A 20,813-nucleotide genomic window follows, 5' to 3' on the forward strand; every position below is an offset into this window, starting at 1 on the left:
TATTATCATTAAATTAATTTTTTACTAGTTTGATCATTAGATTAATTTTTTACTGGTTTCATTAGATTAAGTTATTATGATCATTAGATTAATTTTGTATACTGGTTTTATTAGATTAATCGTTTTTTTTTTACTGGTTCCATTAGAGATTATTTTGTATAGTACTTTATAATTGAGTCATTTGCATGCTTTTGCAAGAGATTTATTTTGTATGGTTTTTAATTAATTTTGCATGCTGCTACTGGTTTCAAGAGTGAAGATGAAAATACCAACCCAGTTTGTTATCTAGAAATTGAGTCATTTTTCTGTACGTTTGCTGACCTGAAAATACCAAAATATTTTGTTGGCAAAATATATTTGTTGGTTTCAAAAAATGTAGATGTGATTGTTGGGTAGAAGAAGTGTTGGCAAAATGTGTTTGTTGGATAATTATGTTAGAAAAAAAATAGTTGTCAAACAATAATTTAATTAAAAATTAAATTATTAATTAACATATAGTTCGTATAATTGTAAAATATGAAAAAAAAATTATTATTAAAAAAGTAATATTTTATTATTATTTTGACTAATAGATAAATAATCTTATACTGGGTTATATCTTGAATGACAAAGACAAAAGATAAATCATGTGATTTTAAGTAAATTTTACATTTACTTTTGACTAGACTATTGCCCGTGCTCTTACAAACACACCACAGCTCACTAGCTATCTTATAATTTGTTTGTTTTCGACTAACGGAATTGTGTGGAAACATGATGATTGCAGCTAGATCATGTATGTATATATACAACATCGTGATGAAGTACTCTTAACCACAGCAGAAGCTTAATTCAGAGATATCAGGGAGTTCTTAGAGCTTAATTAGGCCTAGCTTGCACATCATGAGGTCTTATTAATGGCTTGCCACAGTAAAAGGGAGAAAGAGAAGCTTGTATATATCATAAAATGACATATCGTTTATCTAAACAATTTCAATGGCATGTTATCTTTTAATTGGATAAAAAGTATCACATTATTTATATTTTTGGAATATCTAATAAGACAATTACGTAACAAGAAAAGATATATCTAAAATTAATTAAAATTGGTATTTTCAATCACAATTAAAATTGACGATGGATAAAAAGATTATGGGACGGATATTGAATTCAATTTTGGTGGCCAAAGCAAAGCACTGTCCTAATCTCCCTTTCCTCCTGTTTCTCACCAAGCCAGCTATCACAGCGTCGCCACTCAGAGGTGGGGTGGAGCTTCGTCTCCTCCCCTTCTCCGATCGCCCAACTCTAGTTCATAGGTTTATTTCTAGTTTTTCTGTACATTTTTCGACCTCCACGCGCATCTCCAATAGTCTCCTCAGCCACTGATCTGTTGGACGGAGGAAGAAAACTGTCCAAATCAGCGATGCGTGTGGTTCACGCGTGGCTTACAGTACGAGTAGGCCTCATGTGCCTCCGCATCAGAAGGGGCTTCCAGCCGCCACACGCGGCACCACCGTGGCCAGCGACCTTGGATCTTTCAAATCCGCATGCTCCTTTCTTGCTCAATGTGGCGTGTGCCACTGTCGTCGGTGGTATTTTTTCGCCGGTGTATCGAGTCATCTTCTAGTTGCTATTCTTCTATGTTCCTGCTTTCCTTAACCAGTGATCAAGACGATATAATCGTGATAGTCTCTTACAGTTGGACCAGATCAACAAAATGCAGCGCACCCCTCTCGTTTATAGTCTGTTTACCAGACTATGTTAAAACCGCTTTTGAGCGGCATCCCCTTGTGGGACTAGATTGAAGTTAAGCTTTTGACTTACCCCTTATTTTATTTTATTTTTATTTTGGTGCTGTTTTATTTGTTTTGAAAAGATTGTCGGGGACTCCTACCTCATTGAATTTTGTATTATTGTAACTATGTAGTTTATCTATGCAATGCTTAACTTGTTTTTTAAAAAAAAAAAAGAAAAAAAAAAGGTCGATTACCAACTAGTGAAAACAACTGTCAATTTCAACTTTAATAGGAGAACTTTGACTTGTCAAGTCTCCCAAGTAGTCAAACGATGACTCGGACAGCTCCCCACGTTCCAACAACGTGAAATTGGTCAAGCACCATTCTTTTATTGCTACAGTCTTTTCACGGTACAACTTAAATCGGGAAAATATCCTCACTGAGAAGAGGGTTGTCCACAATAATGGCCACGACCAAACAAGCCCAATCCACAGGCTACATGTGGGCCTAAGAACAGCCCGGCAAAATAAAGTCTGTATAAAGATGGGGTGACTTGGGCCGAGCCTAGAAGGTCAACAGCCCACAGAGCTCACAAGGGGGAGTGGCACGCGTGAAGCATGGGATTGGGATAGGAGGCCTGACACCTCGACTGGCCGATGAGTCGTATGTGCAGAGTTAAGGACACCCAGGTCCTTGAGCGCCAACGATTGGACAATACTTGGGAGGTAGGAGCAACTGACCGAGGTCATGTCACGTCAACGCATTAATGAAGGAGTGAGACGGACACGTCAAGACATAGGCCCAAGACTGTTAGCGGTCGCCACGACTAGGTATGCCTGGCCTGTCACTTGGCAAGGAGTTGGCAGGAGAACACGACCTCGTTACGGAGCGACATACCACAAACAACATGACAAGGGACCACCTCCACCAAGTATAAATATTCTCTCCCGGGGGGAAACTCTTTGGCATATGTACATTAATTAGAAGCGCACACAAAATTCAAACTAACTTAGGTATCAGAGGCATCCCCAACCACCCTGAGCCTACATTTCTCCCCTTCATTGCAGGAACGGATCAACCCAAAACGGTGAAGTTGCTCAGACTGCGAAACACGATATTAACACTCATATATATATATATATATTCATTCCCTTTTTTTAGTAAACTTTTACACTTTTTACAATCACAAAATACTACACAGACGATCTCTATGCACAACTTATAAAAAAGATGATCTACATTATATATAGGATTATTAATTTAGATCTAAACTAAAACACTAAAATATGAAACATGAATCCTAACTAGGGGTGTTCATCCGGGTTCCAACCCGGGTTTACCCGGACCAGGACCCGGGTTTCAAACCCGAGCCGGAACCCGGATCGGGTTGGTCCGGGTCAGACCTGGGCTGGAACCCGGGTAAATTCGGGTTTTTAAAAACCCGGATTCCGGGTTCCGGGTTGAACCCGGATTTTTTTTTTTTTTTTTTACCTAAAAGCTTTTTTATTATTAATTGGACTTTAAATATTCTGTCTTCATTTAGAATTTCAAATCATATTCTCAATACAACATAAGCCTATAATATTAACATGAGCCATTTCAGTAAAAAAAAAAAAACAATGAATCTTTCCAAGTTGACTGGATAGCAGGGCAAAAAGGAACAAAAACAAAGAGATAAACAGGTTTATTGAATACGAGTCGGATCACTATAGAAAGCTGAAACTATAGGACCAAAGTTTTTTGAATTAAATTCAGTTAAAAAGAAGACCAATATTAATTATCCGTGGACCATAGCCGTATTCCCGTAAAACACATCAAGCCAGTTAGAACAAGCAAACCCAACAAATAAAATTAAGTTGGGTATTCCCTTAACAATTAAAACCAAACCCAGATATCCAATGGAGGTCCAATACTCTACTCAACCAAGTGATTACCCCATCCAAAGGAGGTCCAGAATCATAGTTACAGGGAGGGAGGGAGAAAGAGAGAGAGAGATGCAGCAACCGAGATGGGGAGAGGATGAGCGGCGGACGGTTATGGGGTCACAGCTCACAGGGTCACGATGATGGAGGCAGGGGCTTAGTTCGCAGCGTAACGAGACAGCGAGAGAGACCGGGGGGGAGGGGGGGCGGGCGGAGAAGAATATAACCGGTATCAAAACGGCGTGGTGGGGGGGGGGGCAGGTGGAGAAGAATATAACCGCTATCAAAACGGCATCGTTTTGATACCGGTTTTTATTAAAAAAAAATAAAGATTCGGGTACCGGGTTTCAAACCCGTACCCGGACCGGGTTGGTCCGGGTTTTCAAACCCGAGTTTCGGCCCGTGTTTGATCTGGGCCGAAACCCGGAACCGGAACCGGATTTTCCGAGTTCCGGACCAGGCCGGGAAAAAATCCAGACTGTTCATGAATGAACAGTCCTAATCCTAACATCTCTAGCTCTAATTATTTATAAGACCACCTCCAGCTAGCCACCACTTCGGCTGGCATTGGCTGAAAACCCTTTGGAAGTCTGTTGAAGGTGGCCAGAAATTCACCGGCCCTCGTGCGATGACGGCTGCACGTCAAGTGATCATGAACTCATAGCAGTGCCATCCATATTTTTTAAAAAATTTAAAATTTAATTATTTTAATTTGTAATGTGTGTAATCTTGTGTGGGTGAACGTATTTCATCATTTAATTGAAATATGATGTATAAACTTTCTATTATAGAGTCTAAAAGAGAGATTTACACCACATCTTGATTGAAATAAAATCCTTCCATTTCTCTATCTTGTATTTTCAATTATTAATAATATTGCTAATTAATCTTGTTTAAAAAAACAAACAGACCACAATTCTTTTCTCAAAATACAAATGCAGTTACTTTCAAGACGCATGGTATTCAGAGCCAGAGAAATCTTGCCACCAAAAAAAAAAAAAAAAAGGGAGAGAGAGAGAGAATAACATAGAGAGCTAAAATTACTAAAAATAGTAATTTTAGCAACGATTTTCAAAAGAGTTCATCTCAAGTTTAATGGACTCCATCTCAAGGTAATCGGCCCATTATGGATGTCCAATGTGGTTGGGTCTAATATAATCCCGAGTCCAATAAAATAAGAAGTCTAATTAAATATTCCGACAGCTTGTAGGTAGAAAAAGCCTTCCAATATCTCCGAGTTCTGATTAAGAACTTATGCATGTTGGTTTAGAAAAATTATATTTCGGCAGGTAAAGTATATTAGTAAAATGTTCATATAACATAATTTAAATTAGAAAATAAAATTTAAAATTTAAATATTCTTACAAATCAAATCTAACTATTTAAATTATATAAATTGTGTGTTTTACATATTGGCTTGAGTAGAATAATCCATTAGTTTAAGGTGTTGTAGACATTCCCAACACGCAATAGAATCTTTCAATTTTCATAATTTCCATAGCACGTGCTCCAAAACTCATATTTCTTACTAGAATGACTAGATCTACACCAGTCAAATCTAACTATAAATGGTTTGATGGGAGACGTCAAATCTACTTCATAATAAGATGAATTTTATAATTTGACGTACTACATCAAACTAAATAAGTTTGTCGATACAATGAGGTACAAAGTTCAAGTACTAAGCCAGGCATCTAATTAATAATTTAGCATGTGCAAATAATTTACAATAGTAATCTAAACAGATCCATAGAGATTATGAACGCAGGCATAAGAGCCTGGTCATACTTCTTTGCAACCCAAAAACATCCCTTTTGGAGTTTCATGCAAGATCATCATGTGGGCCGATTTGGAAGGGAAAATTAGAAAAGACTGCAACTTTAAAATAATAGAAAACGACTTTTACTCCCCAGCCGAGTCTTGGTCTTCGTCATCTTCTAGAAACTCGCTTCTACAACTACAAGAGGCGGCCGGCCAACATGTCTTCCGCGCGAAGACTCGTGAGCTGTTAAAGTTAACAAATTTCACATCAGCTTTGTCATCTTAAATTGAAGAGGTAGGGGAAAACGAAAGTGGGAAACTGTGAATAAACCATATTTTGAAGACGGCTTTGAAGGGACCTCTCTCTCTCTCTCTCTCTCTCTCTCTCTCTGAATAAGCAGAAAGTGACATGCATGAAACCCAAGGCCAAAGGTAAAACTGCAGTCCAAAGAAGCCCAAGCTTGTGAAACCGGAATCCGGAAATTGATCTTGAGTTGACCTGACATGCATTGCTTGTATAAGTCAAGATGAGATACATAATTACGAAGGTGTTAGATAGGATGATCACGGCAGCTGTTCCACGTGATCTCCATTGACACATTCGTTTGAAGTCCATGAATCCCTGCCTAAAGTTGACGAGGACAACTTAATTTCTATATTACCTTAATTTTATAGCTTAATTTTAATTATTAATGTGATTAAAAATAACAAAATTTAAAAGAAAGAGAAATGCTGCATTGTATATGATTATTTAGTTATTAGGAAAAAATCCGACAGGGCCATTAATTAATTAATTTATTTTTTAAAAGGAAACAATTCCGTTGATGAGATAAACTTAAACAGGTCCTCTTTGGACCGGTTGGGCTGTCTTTGTGGCCTTAACAGCCTTCAGTTAAAATTAAGGCACGTAGGCAAGTCTACCAAATCAACATGAAGCTTATTACACCAGATTGATTGGAGCCCTATTCAGTATTCACACCCGAAATACTTCAATAGTTTCTTTCTCATCAACTGCCGCAGGAGTGCACTTTAGCAACCTTATCACCGTCGTCTGACACCGCTCATTTGAGCTTTTCTTCAAACACCTGTTGTGTTTTCCTTTTAATTCAACCATTAATATAGTTTGTGGCTCATTTGTGCTTTCCTGAATACAAACATTTAATCCAAGAGAGTTCTAATAGAATCCAAGCATTAATACAAGAGAATTCTAACAAATCCAACCATTAATACATGCAAGAGAGTTCTAATTTGCAACCACAAATTTGAGATTACCTGGCGAAATTGTAGAGCTCAAAGAGTGGTCTTCAATGGTGTGATTCTGAGAATGTGCCGTCGATCTGCATTGGCTTACGATTTTGAGAGTTCTGCATCTAGTTTTGCCAAGAGGGGAGCTCGGGGGAACGATGGGATTTTGGGTTTTTTTTTTTTTTTTGTGTTTGTGTTTGTGTTTGCCGATAGGTGGCCGATGGTGGGCGGGGCTGCAGGTGGGCGAGGGGCTGCTATGATTTTGTTCGGTGCTTGCCGAGAGTTGACCGATGGTAGGTGAGAGGGCTGTGGGTGGGTGAGGGGCTAGGGTGTTGCGACTCGTGCGAGGGGGAGCGAAGGAGAGAGGGGGAATGAAGGGGGATTGGGCTACGGGTGGGCGAGGGGCGAGGATGCTGCAGCTGAATGTTGAAGGGTGAGCAAAGGAGAGAGGGGGGAATGAACGAAGGGGGATTCATGAGATTGGGATTCTGCTGTGGTGCAGTCACAACATAGATGCCATGGACAGCGTACGTGGCATGTTTCTATTGGAAGACTTTTTTTTGGGTTGAACAGCCGGACCGTTTATAAGATTTTCTCAAACTTAAACCATATAAGCTAAATCATTCCTAACATAATATATAACCTCAACAAGACCATCCTCAAACTAGACTTTTTCACTAACATCATTGATTGCCAACTTAGCTGCTATGTGAGCAACTTTATTAGCAGACCTGTGTACAAAAGATAGTCGCCATGCTGGATTGTAGTCCATCAACTACTGCATTTCCTCTGTCATTTGATCAAGCCAAGAATTATCTTCATTTTTGGAGTTGACAGCATCTACAACAACTTTAGCATCCCCTTCAAACCTTACTTGATTCAATCCTAACTTGATACAAAGTTCCATGGCTCTGTAAAGAGCATAACTTTCTGCTAGAAATACTGAGGAATAATGCTCCTTATAAGCTGCCAAACAAGCTTGCAAACCTCCTTTAATCATGGAGCATATATATAAGAGGGAGAATTCGTTTAACTTTGTCCCAATTATATTAAGAGCGATGCTACTCTGCCGCCTGAATAGCATCGTTCCATGTAACCACTATGCCAAATTGGGTATTTTTATTTTTTTTCAATTTTTTTTTCATATTTTTTATCATTTTAAAATAATAATAAAAAAATATCAATACAGTAATAGTTACTTCCTTAACTATTTAGTAAAAAAAATTAAAATAAATTAAAATAAAGGAGGTGTCAAATTTAGGTGTTAAAATAGCATTCTTCTTATATTAATTACTTTGTTCTCTTTGCAAGTAAAGGAGCTTTATTAATTAGTATTTTGATCTGATCTCCCCCAATTATGTATTATATGGACTATACCCACGTGTCTTTTTATATTTCTATTTGCTAATATATATAGTATTGTTTATTAAAAAAAAAGGAAATTGGTTTTCAAAATTCTTGAATCTCACATTAAGTACGTGTGGTATCTAAAGTTTCCAATTATTCTAATGACCAAAGACTACGACCAACCATTTCTTGTTAAAGTAATAATTAGCAAAAGCTCGGATTTGTCTCTCTCAAATCAAACTTTCCGTAGAGTTTAAGTAGTGTGATATCACTATATTCTACTGATAACTTTATACATAAGTATACAAAAGTATATATACTTATGTACCCTTCGAAAAAAAAAAAAGTATAGAAAAGTAATTTATAAAAAATATTAAAAATTCAATTCAAAAGAAATGCGATTGATTTCCTGTCAAGTATCTTTCCTTGTATCTTTTTTTTAAAAAAAAAAGGTATATTTCCTTGTATTATAATTCTCTATACGTTTTTTTTCTATAAAAAAGAAATTATTTAAAAAAAATGGGTACAGTTATTTTTTCTCAACAATGTGTAGAGAAGTGCTAAATAAAAAAAAAATTATACAAAAGTAGATGTAATGATACTCTTACATATATTTTACTACGGATTTACTATCTAATTATTTTTTTTTCTTTTATTCTTTGAATTTAGACTAAAAATTTTAGAACATGACATTCTTGTATAAATAAAAGAAATGTAAGGATATCATTATCTCAAAAATAAATTCATAAATTAATGTAACTTGATCTATTAAATTTATTTTATTATAAAAATAATTTTACAACTTAACATATCATGTTATAAATATCGATAATTATGTTACATCTATATTATCTGTGGTCGGTGGTCCATAAATATATCTATATCTCATAATTATAAAAAAAATATTTTCGGACGCGTTGCCGTACATCCCAGAGAAGATTCCAAGCAGCTTCAGATTCTGAACATGAAAGTTCGATACCAACCGCGGAGTGGGCAAATAATTGCCACGCTGTCTGGTCCCAGTCCTCCAGGAACGTACCCCACGCAGCTCATGACGATGGGCTGGGTCAAAAAATAGTTGGTTAGAAGATCAACTTCGCATAAACACGTGAATTTTTAAGAGTTTACCGGCAGTAATTTTCTTCAAATGGCAATGCTAAATAGATAAGATAAAGTCAAAGAGTTGCTTTGAACCGTTTAGCTTTTGGGTATTAGAACTATTTTTTTCTTTTTCTTTTTTTTAATTTATGGTTGGGTATTAGAACTAAGAAGATAAGAGTCTTTGTTGGAAACAAAAGCAATTCGAATTCTACAAGCTCTATAATCAGAAACAAACTGTTCCCGTATAGGATTAAATAAAGAAATTACAAGTTGTTTGCTTGTAATTCCCAGAGATGAATTCCTCTGACGGCACGGTCTCTTAAATATTTGGCAGCAAACTGTGTTCGTGGGGTAGTCTTTCACGTCACCTTGGTTCTTCTATAATTTTCAAACAAGTATGTTTATTTCAACAGCTGTGTTGCCAAAATGGAATATATTATACTTCCTTGAGTAACTGGGAATAGAAATTGTGTTTGGACTTTCGTAAGGGTTTTCGTATTGAGAGAATTATCAATTATGGGTCATCTTTAGTCTTGCTCGGGAGGCGCTGAAGTTTAAACTTGGTGCGCATGGTTTTGTTTCTGTCCCATTTTGAGGTTCATTTTGGCATTTCTGTATGTCTACTTTCTGCACTCTTGAATTATTGTGTTTTTCGTTGAACTTTTGTCATTTCATTCATTTTTTGTCCGTAAGTCGATGTGATTCTTTGTGGGTTTTGAAAATTCTTCTTGTTCTGTGACGCATGAGTGATATTTTCGTTGAGGCTTACATCTGGGTTTCAAAAACCAAGAAGAAACCTGTAGCTCGTTGTTTTGATTATTTGACTGCTGCTTCGTGAAACTTCGTCTCTCTTGGTGTGCAGAATCTCTTGGGTTTTTGAATTTCTTTTATTCTATCGTGAAGCTTGAGTAGGAGCAGTATTTTACAAATTTCACATCTGGGTTCTGGAAGTCAAGTATGTCATTGGGGAAATACACTCTCTCTCTCTCTCTCTCTGAATTGGTGTTGACATAATATTATTTCATGTCTCGGTCTTTAAATTAGACTCGCAAGCTATCAAACTAGGGAACTAGTTACTCTCTGTGGGTCTGGGAGACCTACCGTTTCAAATTCTTGTTTTGGAACAGTTAGATGTGTATTGCTTCTGGGTTTTGTGGTGTTTGTCTCAGCTGTTCTGTATGCATGTTTTGTGTGTATTCTTTGTAAAATCTAACTTTTAGATTGGATACCTAAAGGGGTCATTTTGGGAAAAAAAAATCCATTTTATGCAATTTCAAAATTATCCGATGTGCAGTTGTTAATCAACCTCAACTCTTCTTGTATAATGTTATAATATTCTATATAAAAGTTTTCTTTTTGATCCATGGCTAGTACTGCAGTCCTCTCATGTTTTACTTCAAAATGTTACAGAGGATTTCTTCCTAACAAGGAGAGGCACAGTAATGGATAGAAGTGAAGTAGAAGCAGATGAGAATCTTACGCCACTACCTTCCTCATCTTCAGTTGTTGCAGTAGCTGTTGACGGAAAAAGAAAAAGCAAGCATATAGTACAATGGTCACTGGAGAAGTTTGTTCCTGAGGGGAATGCTATCTTCAAGCTGATACATGTCCGTGCAAGGATTAGTTCAGTTCCTACACCTAGTAAGCCATGTGCTTTAGTTTCTATGTTCAGAGGATGGGGAACTGTTATGTAGCATTTGAACACTTTTTTTCAGCTAACTGACATATGTAGAAACTTCAATGGTATAAGAAATGTTCAGAAATCATTAACTGTACTTTTCAAAAAAACATGGGAAGATTTGACTGGTTTAAGTAATCCTTGAAGTGTTGTTCTATCAATTAGCAAAACAGAAATAATATTCTATTTGTTAATACTATCATCATGGCCGGAATTCCACTAGTTCTGTCTTCAAAAGGTTTCATATAATTTCTGGCACCTTGAAGATTATTAGCATGAGTGAGGTCCAGAGATCTCCATTTGAATCTTTGGATACTTGAGGAAAAAGAAAGGGAAATTGTTAATGTTATTTTGAGAGATTTGATGGATTTTTTCTCCTTCTACTCTACTTTCTCAAGATGCAAACTGACTCAACCAATGTTTAACTTTCTCCAGTGCAAAACTCTAGAAAGATTACATTTGCCATTTTCTTATTGTAAGTTACAGAAAAGAATCAGTGGATGTCACCAAGTAGTTTTCTTCTGACTATCTGCATTGTTATTCCAGTGGGGAATTCGATTCCAATTTCACAAGTAAGGGAAGAAGTAGCAGCTGCTTACATAAAGGATATAGAGTGGCAGACAAGTGAAATGCTTCTTCCTTATAAGAAATTGTGTATACAGAAAAAGGTCAACATATATTGTGTTTCGAAATTTTATCTAGAATAGATCTAGGCATAGGATCTTAACTTGCTCTGCTCTGGTTACAGGTAGAAGTAGATGTTATAGTGATTGAATCAAATGATGTGGCAAATGCAATAGCAGAGGAGGTTGCTAAGCATGGTATCAACAAGCTTGTTATAGGAGCTTCATCTCGTGGCTTGTTTACAAGGTATTTACTTGGCATGGTTTACATCCTCTCAAGTATCAGATTTTCATTTTATAAGAATAGGTTGGAAATATCCCTCTAATTTCTTGTTTGTATATTTCCAAGCTCATTATTCATCTGCATCATGATTTCTCTTGTTAACAAGATGTTTTTTAATGTTTATAGGAAACTTAAAGGTGTATCTTCGAGAATCGCAGTATGTGCTCCAGAATTTTGTACAGTCTATGCTGTTTCGAAAGGGAAGTTGTCGTCTATACGCCCATCCAATATAGAAACAAATGGAAGCATTAGAGATGACAGTAGTGAGACAAGTTGTTCTACTACAAGTTCATCAAACTACACTTTCAGTTCACAGATAGGTATATGCACTTTACATAAATTCTGAGCTACATCTGCCAATTAAAGAGTATGGTATAGAACTTTTTTTCCCTGGGCTGTGGACTTCTTTGTTTCAGAAGGTTATTTACATTCATACATTCACCTAATTTTTTAATTTATCAATCAATTTATTTAATTTTGAGCATTCACCCAAGTTTGTTTCAATAATTAGAATAGCATGTCATCAGTTCTAACTGGGATTTGGGATGTCCTTGTCTCTCTATAGTAGATCTGAACTTTGGAAATTCATTACTATTGCATACATTTTAGTTCAATAAGTTTGATTCTCAGCTCCTAATCTATTCAATGATGAATTGGCATATAAAAGATGTGACACCTCTCTTCTGTTTTCTGGCATGCAGACCATGGTTCAGTTGCTTTGAACTCTCATTTCGATTCTCCTTCTCTACCAATGCAGCGATTTCAAGCTCTCGCAACTATTAACCAAACCCTTCTTAAGACAAGAACAAGTTCAGTTGAAAGCAGTCATTCTAGATGCCAATCTTTGGATATCAGGGAAGGGAAGGATGATCTGAGTTCCCGTGCCACCAATGCAGATAGTGGACTTGCACTGAGTCGGACCTCTAGTTGCAAAAGCTTGCCAACAGATAATCAGTCATGGATTTCTGATCAAGCTTCCACCTCAGACATGCTCACTGAGTATCTGTCATCTGAGAGCCAGGTAGCCTTTTCAAATTTCTTTTGACTTTATATGGTGCTTGTCACTGTATCATAGATAAAGGGTGTTTTGGCATTGCTACTGAGCTGCGTGTCCAAAAAGTTCCCCCTGGAGATTGACATTGGATCCTGCATCTGCTTTGGACAAAGATTATATTTCTTTTCGGATTTGAATCTTTATGTGAAATAGCTTTATCATCTAAAGTTTTTGGACATAAAGTTCCCATTAATGAGTATCAAGGTTAGTGCAAGCCTTTTTGACAGTTGGTATGTTTTTTTTAAAACATACAAGCATGTCTGAGTTAGGAATTGATAAAGAATGTTATTTTACATTTCTTTACCTTTGAGCAAGCAAATCCAGTAGCAGAAGGCAGATGGAGATAGTCGATGTAACTGAGCCTGAATACTGTATGGTGATTGAGTAGTCCAAAATGCCCTCTGTTGACTAATAAAAGACATTTATCTAAATCATTGAGCAAAAAGCGTTTCAGGAAGGCTGAGTATAATTCCCTACATATAATCATATACATATACATATCAATTTTAGCATACATTCTCAAGTTTATAAACACTCATTTGTATTTCTGAAGTTTCATGTTGGTTTTTACTTATATGGGCAGGAAAATTTTAATTTTGAGCTAGAAAAGCTAAGAATTGAACTCAGACATGCCCGGGGAATGTATGCAATAGCTCAAAGCGAGACAAATGATGCCTCAATGAAGGTAAACGTTGGTTTTCTTTTATTGACCAAAATATCCTTTAAACTGCTGTTTGTGTCCAAACTTTAGCTGGCCAAATACTAGAAAATGATTTTCCAAGATCTTGGGTTTGGACCAAACTAGTAGCAGACCCCATGCTATGCACGAGTATAATTGGAATTATTAAATAAAATAAATATATATATTTAAGTCAACATCCCTCGAACCATCATGCAACAAAGAGAACCTTTTAAGAGAATCACCAATATTAACACCTTGATCTCCAAAACTTAGTCGGGCACCTTATTCTTTTCTCCTCTTACTCTTCTTATGTTTGTACATTAATAATGTGCCAAGTAATTATATTCATCGAAAATGATAAATTATATAATTTTTTAACTTCTAAATTTAATAACCTTTACGAATCCATTGGTTAGAAAAAAGGGTGCAGGTTATGCAAACCAAAAGACTTGTTAGATATTGTTATAAATTTTGTAACAAAAGTTAAATGCTACATTAGTGTTTAATAAAATGGCATCTTCAGATTTTATCCAAAATCATGGGAGAGAAGATGGGGGATGTTGACGTGGATGAACAGAAACAAAACTCATTAAAGACTACTGCTTCCATGATATGTATTGTAGTAGATTGGTGCATTATAGCAATATATATTTATTTGTTACATTTTGTCCATCCATAATCTTCTCTTTCCTTTCCTTCTCCTTTCAAATGAAGTAACATGCAATTGTATTGCTTTGATCAGCTAAACAATCTCAATAAATGCCGATTGGAGGAAGCAATGAAGCTTAAGGAGATCAATCTCAAAGAGGAGATGGCCAAGAAATTAGCAAGACAAGAGAAAGAGAGGTATGAAGCTGCGAAAAGAGAAGTCACACACATGAGACAATCTGCTGAAAGAGAAACATCCCAACGAAAAGAAGCAGAGATGAAGGCTATTCATGATGCTAAAGAGAAAGAGAAGCTCGAGAATGCTCTTGTGGGCCCAGTGCAGCAATACCGAAAGTTCACATGGGACGAGATTGTGTCTGCCACCTCATTCTTTTCTGAAGATCTTAAAATAGGAATGGGGGCATATGGATCAGTTTATAAATGTAGTTTTCATCATACAACTGCAGCAGTGAAAGTTCTTCACTCTAAAGACAGTCGCAAGACTAAGCAATTTCAGCAGGAGGTATAACAAAATTGTTGGTAAAATGTAAACATATAATTTGTTAGTCATGCATGCATGGTTGCACATGCACACACATGCACACACATGCACATATATATTGTATATGCGTATTAAAAGTGCACATTAAGATATTTGTGTTTTAAATTCTATCTGTGTGCTCTACCATTATCGAGTGCTCCTCATGGCTTTAAAGGGGAAATTCTGTCTATTCCATGTTACTGTAGATAAGGTGCATGGTCTTTCATGTTGAAGTTAAGATGGTATTCTTAACGTTTTGCTCAATAGATAAAAATAGCATCTTCAAGATTAATCCTTGTACAGAAATGTGCTTATATAAAGTGTGACGTTTTAGCCTTTGATTAACCTTCCCACTTCTACAATTCAGTTGGTTTCCAGTTTATAAGATGCTACCACTTCCAATCAATAATAAAATTAAATAAAGGCAACTTACCTACTGCTTTTCTTTTCACATCTTGTGATTTGCTATTATTTTGAATGGAAAGTTAACCTAACTGAAATATTGACTGAATACTTGCATATGCTTTCTATTGGTTTGCAGCTTAAAATATTGAGCGAGATTCGTCATCCACATTTACTTCTCCTTCTTGGAGCATGTATAGATCATGGTTGCCTTGTGTACGAGTACATGGAGAGTGGTAGCCTGGAGGACAGTTTGCTAAGGAAAAATGGTACACCCCCTATCCCTTGGTTTGAGAGGTTCAGAATAGCTTGGGAAGTAGCCTCAGCGCTTGCCTTTCTTCACAACGCAAAGCCAAAACCAGTTATCCATCGTGATCTGAAACCGGCGAACATTTTGCTTGACCACAACCTCGTAAGCAAGATCGGTGATGTTGGCCTTTCTACGATTGTTCATACAGATCCTACTTCTATGTCTACTTTATACAAGGACACAGGGCCTGTTGGGACACTTTGCTACATAGATCCTGAGTATCAAAGGACTGGTTTAATCTCTCCAAAGTCTGATGTGTATGCCTTTGGGATGGTGATTTTGCAGTTGCTGACTGCAAAACCAGCAATGGCACTGGCCCATGTGGTGGAAACTGCTTTGAGTGATGGGCTTTTATCAGAGATTTTGGACCAAGAGGCTGGTGATTGGCCAGTTGAGGAGACAAAGGAATTGGCTGAACTTGGACTGAGCTGTGCTGAGCTTCGACGCAGAGACAGGCCTGATTTGAAAGATAAAGTACTTCCTGCACTGGAGAGATTGAAGGAGGTTGGTGATAGGGCTCGAGGTTTGATTTCTAGAGTTCAATCTGCACCTCCAAACCACCTAATCTGCCCAATTCTGAAGGTATCTTTGGCAATATTTATAGCTCCTACTTGGGTAACTTAATATGGTTCTGGTGAACTGAAAAGTTAGGCAGAATACTGTCACCCTTTATACCAAATCTGGAAGCCATCTAGATGTTAATACACAGACACACAAATGCACCTGCACACACACACGCACACATTATGTATTGAAAGATGCATTTATGCAGCAATTATAGAACCTCTTATCGGATGCTTACTGGGTCATGCATATGTCTGGCTGGGCTCATATTTGTTAAAAATATTTCCCTCCCCCATGCCTACGTCTATTTTACGTTACCTTTTGAGATTTACTTCATTCTTTTTTCTTTTATGTTTCTCCAATTCAAACTGGGATAGATGGTCTTTTTGTGTTTTTCTTTTGTAGACCCGTATATAGCTGCGATTACATTTGGATATTGCTTTTCACCATCTTCATGGGAAGTCCCCTTACAATGATTGTTACTGGTGTGTATTTTTGTTGCAGGATGTGATGAATGACCCTTGTGTCGCTGCAGATGGTTACACTTATGACCGCAGAGCAATAGAGCTATGGCTTGAAGTGAACAACAAATCGCCAATGACAAATATGCCATTGCCCCATAAGAATCTGATCCCCAATTACACTCTTTTATCTGCGATCATGGAGTTCAAGTCCAGAGGCCAATAACATTCTCTATTGGTTTTTCAGAATAACACTGAAATTTGTTATTGGGAGTCCCGTGACCAATGACATCTGCCTTACTTTATAGTTGTGCAAGTTCTTAAGCATTGAATGAAGTATTTGCTACCACAAGATTGTTCTCACGGGTTCAGGAAAGTGATCAGGATAACGCCTACGATTGTTTCTTTGCAGATTCCTTACTGAAAAATCACTTGTATTTATAACCAAAAGCAATGAAAGATGAAAATGAAAACCGAGATGTTTAGTGTTGTAACTTGTAGATGCTACTTTTGCATTTGGCGACTGTGTTTTTGACCGCATATCGTCTCAGATGTGAAAGATGTTAATGAAAAGAAGCATGGTTGAATATAATTTGACAGTGTACAGCATTAATTTATTGATGTTTGAATAGTTCTTATATAATGATATTCTGCAGTGCATGTTTCAAAAGGAACTATCCTCTCTTTACCAGAGAGAGAAAGAAAGCAAAAAGAGAAAAAAAGAAAAAAAAAAGATGCACAGTTAGATACTTAGCCAATTAATAGTCCTCATTTATGGCGCACGAAATCCTTAGCCAATTAATGATGTTTTTTCATGATCTAAATATAAGATGCTTGCTGGAGGATGTCTTGCCCACTTCAGATTCCACACTAATGTCTGTCCCCAAACTTGGTCTCGTCTGTGATTGCCTATCACAGAGTATCATATATACCGACCATAAGATCAATTGACAATCCAACCGGTCAGATTGGCAGGATTGATCTCCTTCCTTGAAAACATTGAACTTTTCTTGAACAATGAGGATATATGGTGTATATAGTTAGATCAGATATGGTTGTCACATTGACAACTTCTTAAGCAAGGACATTGGAGTTAAAAACACACTCAATGCATTGATTACTCCAATGGCCCAGCATTAACTAAGGTGGAGAAAGCAGAGGTAGATCTGACCAAAGTGGTTAATCTCTTTTAATAGGGTAGTTGTGGTTATTATGAGATTTACTATAATCCCCTCCCCCACCACCTCATCTGTCAGTTGGACACTGAGAGATAAAGAGGAGATAGATGTATTAGGAAAGATCGGCATTATCAGGTCGGGTTGGGAGTTTATTTTTATAAAATTACTTCGTAGGTCTAGGCACTTCTCTTATCAGCAAGAAAAAATTTCAAGCAACCATGACTCACTGCGGTCTTGAAATGGGCTATTAATCAAGAAATAAACACCAATTCTCGCTTTTTGTTACCTGATTAATCAACACACTCTTTGTACAATGTAAATGAACACCCAAATGGCCTTATCATTTAGCTTCGAGTAATGCTAAATATAACCATAAAGCGTGCAAGCGTTGTGCATTTCATTTGAAAAATAGTAGGGTCTACTATTAAAATAATAATTTTTTTTTATATAGATCTTATATTTATCCAATTTTTTTAATAAGAGTGTGCGGTGTGGCTCGCATGTTCTATAACTCTCATTTTTCTTTAGGCTTCACGTCATATAATCACCCAGTACACTTTACAGGTCTAACTACAAGTATAAAAATTGGATACTTTTTCTCTCCAAAAAAATAAAGAAACTCGTGCCTCCACGGTTCAAAGAACCTGATGGAATCCATAATCTTGAGCTGCTGATGTTTGACAATAAAACGTTCTAAAATGTGAAAAGTGTAATCACCATTTCTATTTCTAGGATCCTTGGTGGGTGGCCAGTGACCAGAAAGTGCAACTTTTGCTTCAACTGATTAATCTTTCTCCATAAACATCAACATCACCAATACTACAATCCTTGTTGCACAGCCAAGATTTTCAACTATTTTGGATAGAAGTGTACTCATTTATCATATATGCTTTACATATATACATAATCTTATAGGTTTTAGAGGATCGATATGTCATCGCGCATCTCGAAATCGACCATCGCAATGAGGTACCAGCAGTACCTAGTTGGATTCTCTGCAAAATACCAAAGTTCTTATTTTCCTATATCTTCAAGCTTCCAGAGGACTTGCTTGATATTGGGCCTGACAAAATGAGAAGGAGAACAACATGTCATAGCAAGCTGAAAGAATTTGAGGATGCGTTCTTCAGTAACCCGGCGCTCATCTTCATTGTTGTTGCTGAGAAGTATGTCTGGACGAAATAAGTCTCCGATCCTATGTCCAAGGACCGCGTTTCTCATGAAGTTAGGCAGAAAGAAATCATCATCCTCAGAAGTTGGGTTCTCATTGATCGGTTCCTTCCCTGAAAGCAGTTCAAGTAAGATTACCCCAAGGCTGTAGATATCAGTCTCTTCGCTTGCATCTCTCATTTTGATTAACTCAGGAGCTTTGTAGCCCTCAGATGCTAAAGTTTCAAGCATTTCTTGGCCAGCAGTAGCATTCAGCAGAAGGTGAAGGCCAAAGTCTGAGATGTATGGTTGGTAATTGCAATCCAAAAGTATGTTTTTAGACTTGAGGTTTCCATGGATTATGGGCTTCTGGAATTCTGTATGGAGATAATCCAAACCCTTGGCTATACCAATTGAAATGCTATAAATGATGGCCCATTTGTGAGCGTCACCGTTTCCATCTGCCAATGCATATGAAACAGAGTTGGTCTATTCAAATGAAGAATGGTCAGTGCAAAGTATGCAGGAAAGCTTCTAAATCTAGTTGTTTGTTAAAATGCCATAGTTCATGCAGACCAAATAGATTCCATCTGAACTTGAGTCGGCCATTCGTTTTCAATCTGATAAAGTGCTATTTCACTTCCCTTTCCTTTGCCTAATCTAAATCAGGGATTGGAGCATTCCAGTGGTTTAACAATCCGTTCAAAATTAAGTATTGGTACCAAGATTAGTAAAGCGTCTCATATAAAGAATTTTCAACGAATAACAAGATAAAATAACCAGTTTTCTGTACTGAAAAACCAAAAAAACTAGGAGAAAAAGGATTATGATGATGATAAGTTCTGCTGTTCTATACAGCATATGTAAGCGTAATTCAGCTAAGCAAAATTGTTGGATTATGGCTTCTGTTCCCTCGTATCCCCTTAAAAGTTACTGAAAAAGGAAGAACACTGACATCCAAGTTTAGTTTCTTTTTCTTTCCATCATTTTCTCGAAAACCGATCAGAATATGAGATCATCACAAGCCATATAGACAGATTACCTCGAATGAATTCGGCCAGATTGCCGCGCCTGTAAAATGGATGAACAAGAAGCTTCTCTCCCCTCAGCCCTGCATAGAATCCTAGAAGAGGCACCAAGTTGGGATGCCTCATACATCCCAGAAGCCGAATCACATCAACAAATTCCTCACCTCTGGCACAGCAAACTGGCCTCAGAAACCTCAGCAGCCTCAACGTGGTGCTCTGCTGCATTAAGGCCTTATACAGCGTGCCATAGTTGGACTTTCCTACCACTTCGCCCGGAGCATCCAGAATGTCACTTATTGTCAGGTCCTGCCCACCATGGAAAGTGATCAAGTCCTCTATCCGAGCCTCAACTCCATACTTCTGGTCCATGTTTTCTATATCTTCACGACCATTTCTCACCGTTCTTTTGGGGTAAAACAAGATGACAAGTATGAGAACTACCAACAAAGCTGTTGAAGTTAGTCCAAGAACTAGTATGAGCATGTGGGTGTTCATCATCCTACCAAAATCCTTCTTATTTTGCGTGAGACTAATTAAAAAAAAAGTATGAAACAACGCATTAATACATTCTTAGATTGTGAGAATGAGTAGGGAACAAGGAATTAAGATGTGGGTACAAGGTGTCAGATCGGAAAATGACAGACAGAATGGAAATTCGATTCATTGTTGACGGAAAAAGATTTTCATACAGCTGGAAATATAGGACCAGAAGAAGAAGATAGAATGGGACTTTGCAGGGGTGTGGAACCAATATTCTTCCAAACTATCCGATGAAAAACATCGTCGTCAATGACTCAATTAGTTAGCTACTTTGAGATCCAAGCAGGATGCGTGTCAATTACTTTTGCAGTTACGACGTGAAAACAAAGACAGAGCAAATATACGCTGGCTCAATGTAGTGAGACAGATCTGGGCATGTGATGCTTCATCCGAGTAAACTGTTGTGGTTGTGTTTCTTTTTCTGTCTCAAATTTCTTCATTTGTTTTTGGGTTTGTGGTAATTAGATCCATTGATGGATGCGTGTGCCTCTTCTTTATTGGATACTGCGGGATTAATACCTTCTTAATCACACAAACCTGGCCCCACTTAAATGCTTGAATGATTAGAGAGCACTCTCTAA

General features: G+C 37.1%; 2 protein-coding genes across 8 annotated transcripts; one reads left to right on the forward strand and one right to left on the reverse strand.

The window, feature by feature from the left end:
* Positions 1-9,236: 9,236 nt before the first annotated feature.
* On the forward strand, positions 9,237-16,929 carry LOC121262841 (U-box domain-containing protein 35-like). Of its 6 annotated transcripts, XM_041165480.1 has the most exons (11): positions 9,237-9,486; positions 9,954-10,046; positions 10,502-10,732; positions 11,316-11,437; positions 11,518-11,639; positions 11,802-11,995; positions 12,377-12,696; positions 13,313-13,414; positions 14,154-14,582; positions 15,142-15,894; positions 16,381-16,929. In XM_041165480.1, exons 3-11 carry the CDS (start codon positions 10,534-10,536, stop codon positions 16,561-16,563), a joined length of 2,424 nt encoding a protein of 807 aa, XP_041021414.1. In that variant the 5' UTR covers positions 9,237-9,486; positions 9,954-10,046; positions 10,502-10,533; the 3' UTR covers positions 16,564-16,929. The 6 variants fall into 6 exon arrangements, with proteins under 6 accessions (XP_041021414.1, XP_041021411.1, XP_041021413.1 ...); XM_041165477.1 differs by lacking the exon at positions 9,954-10,046; XM_041165479.1 differs by lacking the exons at positions 9,237-9,486; positions 9,954-10,046 and adding an exon at positions 9,581-9,687.
* Positions 16,930-18,362: 1,433 nt separating this feature from the next.
* Positions 18,363-20,605, reverse strand: LOC121263010 (putative kinase-like protein TMKL1). Of its 2 annotated transcripts, XM_041165767.1 has the most exons (3): positions 20,382-20,605; positions 19,707-20,221; positions 18,363-19,125 (listed from the first exon to the last, which is right to left on the reverse strand). In XM_041165767.1, the coding sequence occupies exons 2-3, from the start codon at positions 20,188-20,190 to the stop codon at positions 18,530-18,532; spliced, it is 1,080 nt and encodes a 359-aa protein (XP_041021701.1). In that variant the 5' UTR covers positions 20,191-20,221; positions 20,382-20,605; the 3' UTR covers positions 18,363-18,529. The 2 variants fall into 2 exon arrangements, with proteins under 2 accessions (XP_041021701.1, XP_041021700.1); XM_041165766.1 differs by having other exon boundaries at positions 19,707-20,605.
* Positions 20,606-20,813: the final 208 nt, after the last annotated feature.

The sequence above is a fragment of the Juglans microcarpa x Juglans regia genome, chromosome 4S, assembly GCF_004785595.1.
Source record: "Juglans microcarpa x Juglans regia isolate MS1-56 chromosome 4S, Jm3101_v1.0, whole genome shotgun sequence".
Lineage (NCBI taxonomy): Eukaryota > Viridiplantae > Streptophyta > Magnoliopsida > Fagales > Juglandaceae > Juglans > Juglans microcarpa x Juglans regia.

Coding starts and splice junctions, on each gene's coding strand:
- LOC121262841 (XM_041165480.1), top strand. CDS start 10,534: ATGGATAGAAGTGAAGTAGAAGCAGATGAGAATCTTACGCCACTACCT. Junction 12,697..13,312: donor ATCTGTCATCTGAGAGCCAG/GTAGCCTTTTCA, acceptor TTATATGGGCAG/GAAAATTTTAATTTTGAGCT. Junction 15,895..16,380: donor TAATCTGCCCAATTCTGAAG/GTATCTTTGGCA, acceptor TTTTTGTTGCAG/GATGTGATGAATGACCCTTG.
- LOC121263010 (XM_041165767.1), bottom strand. CDS start 20,190: ATGATGAACACCCACATGCTCATACTAGTTCTTGGACTAACTTCAACA. Junction 19,126..19,706: donor TCTGGCCGAATTCATTCGAG/GTAATCTGTCTA, acceptor ATGCATTGGCAG/ATGGAAACGGTGACGCTCAC.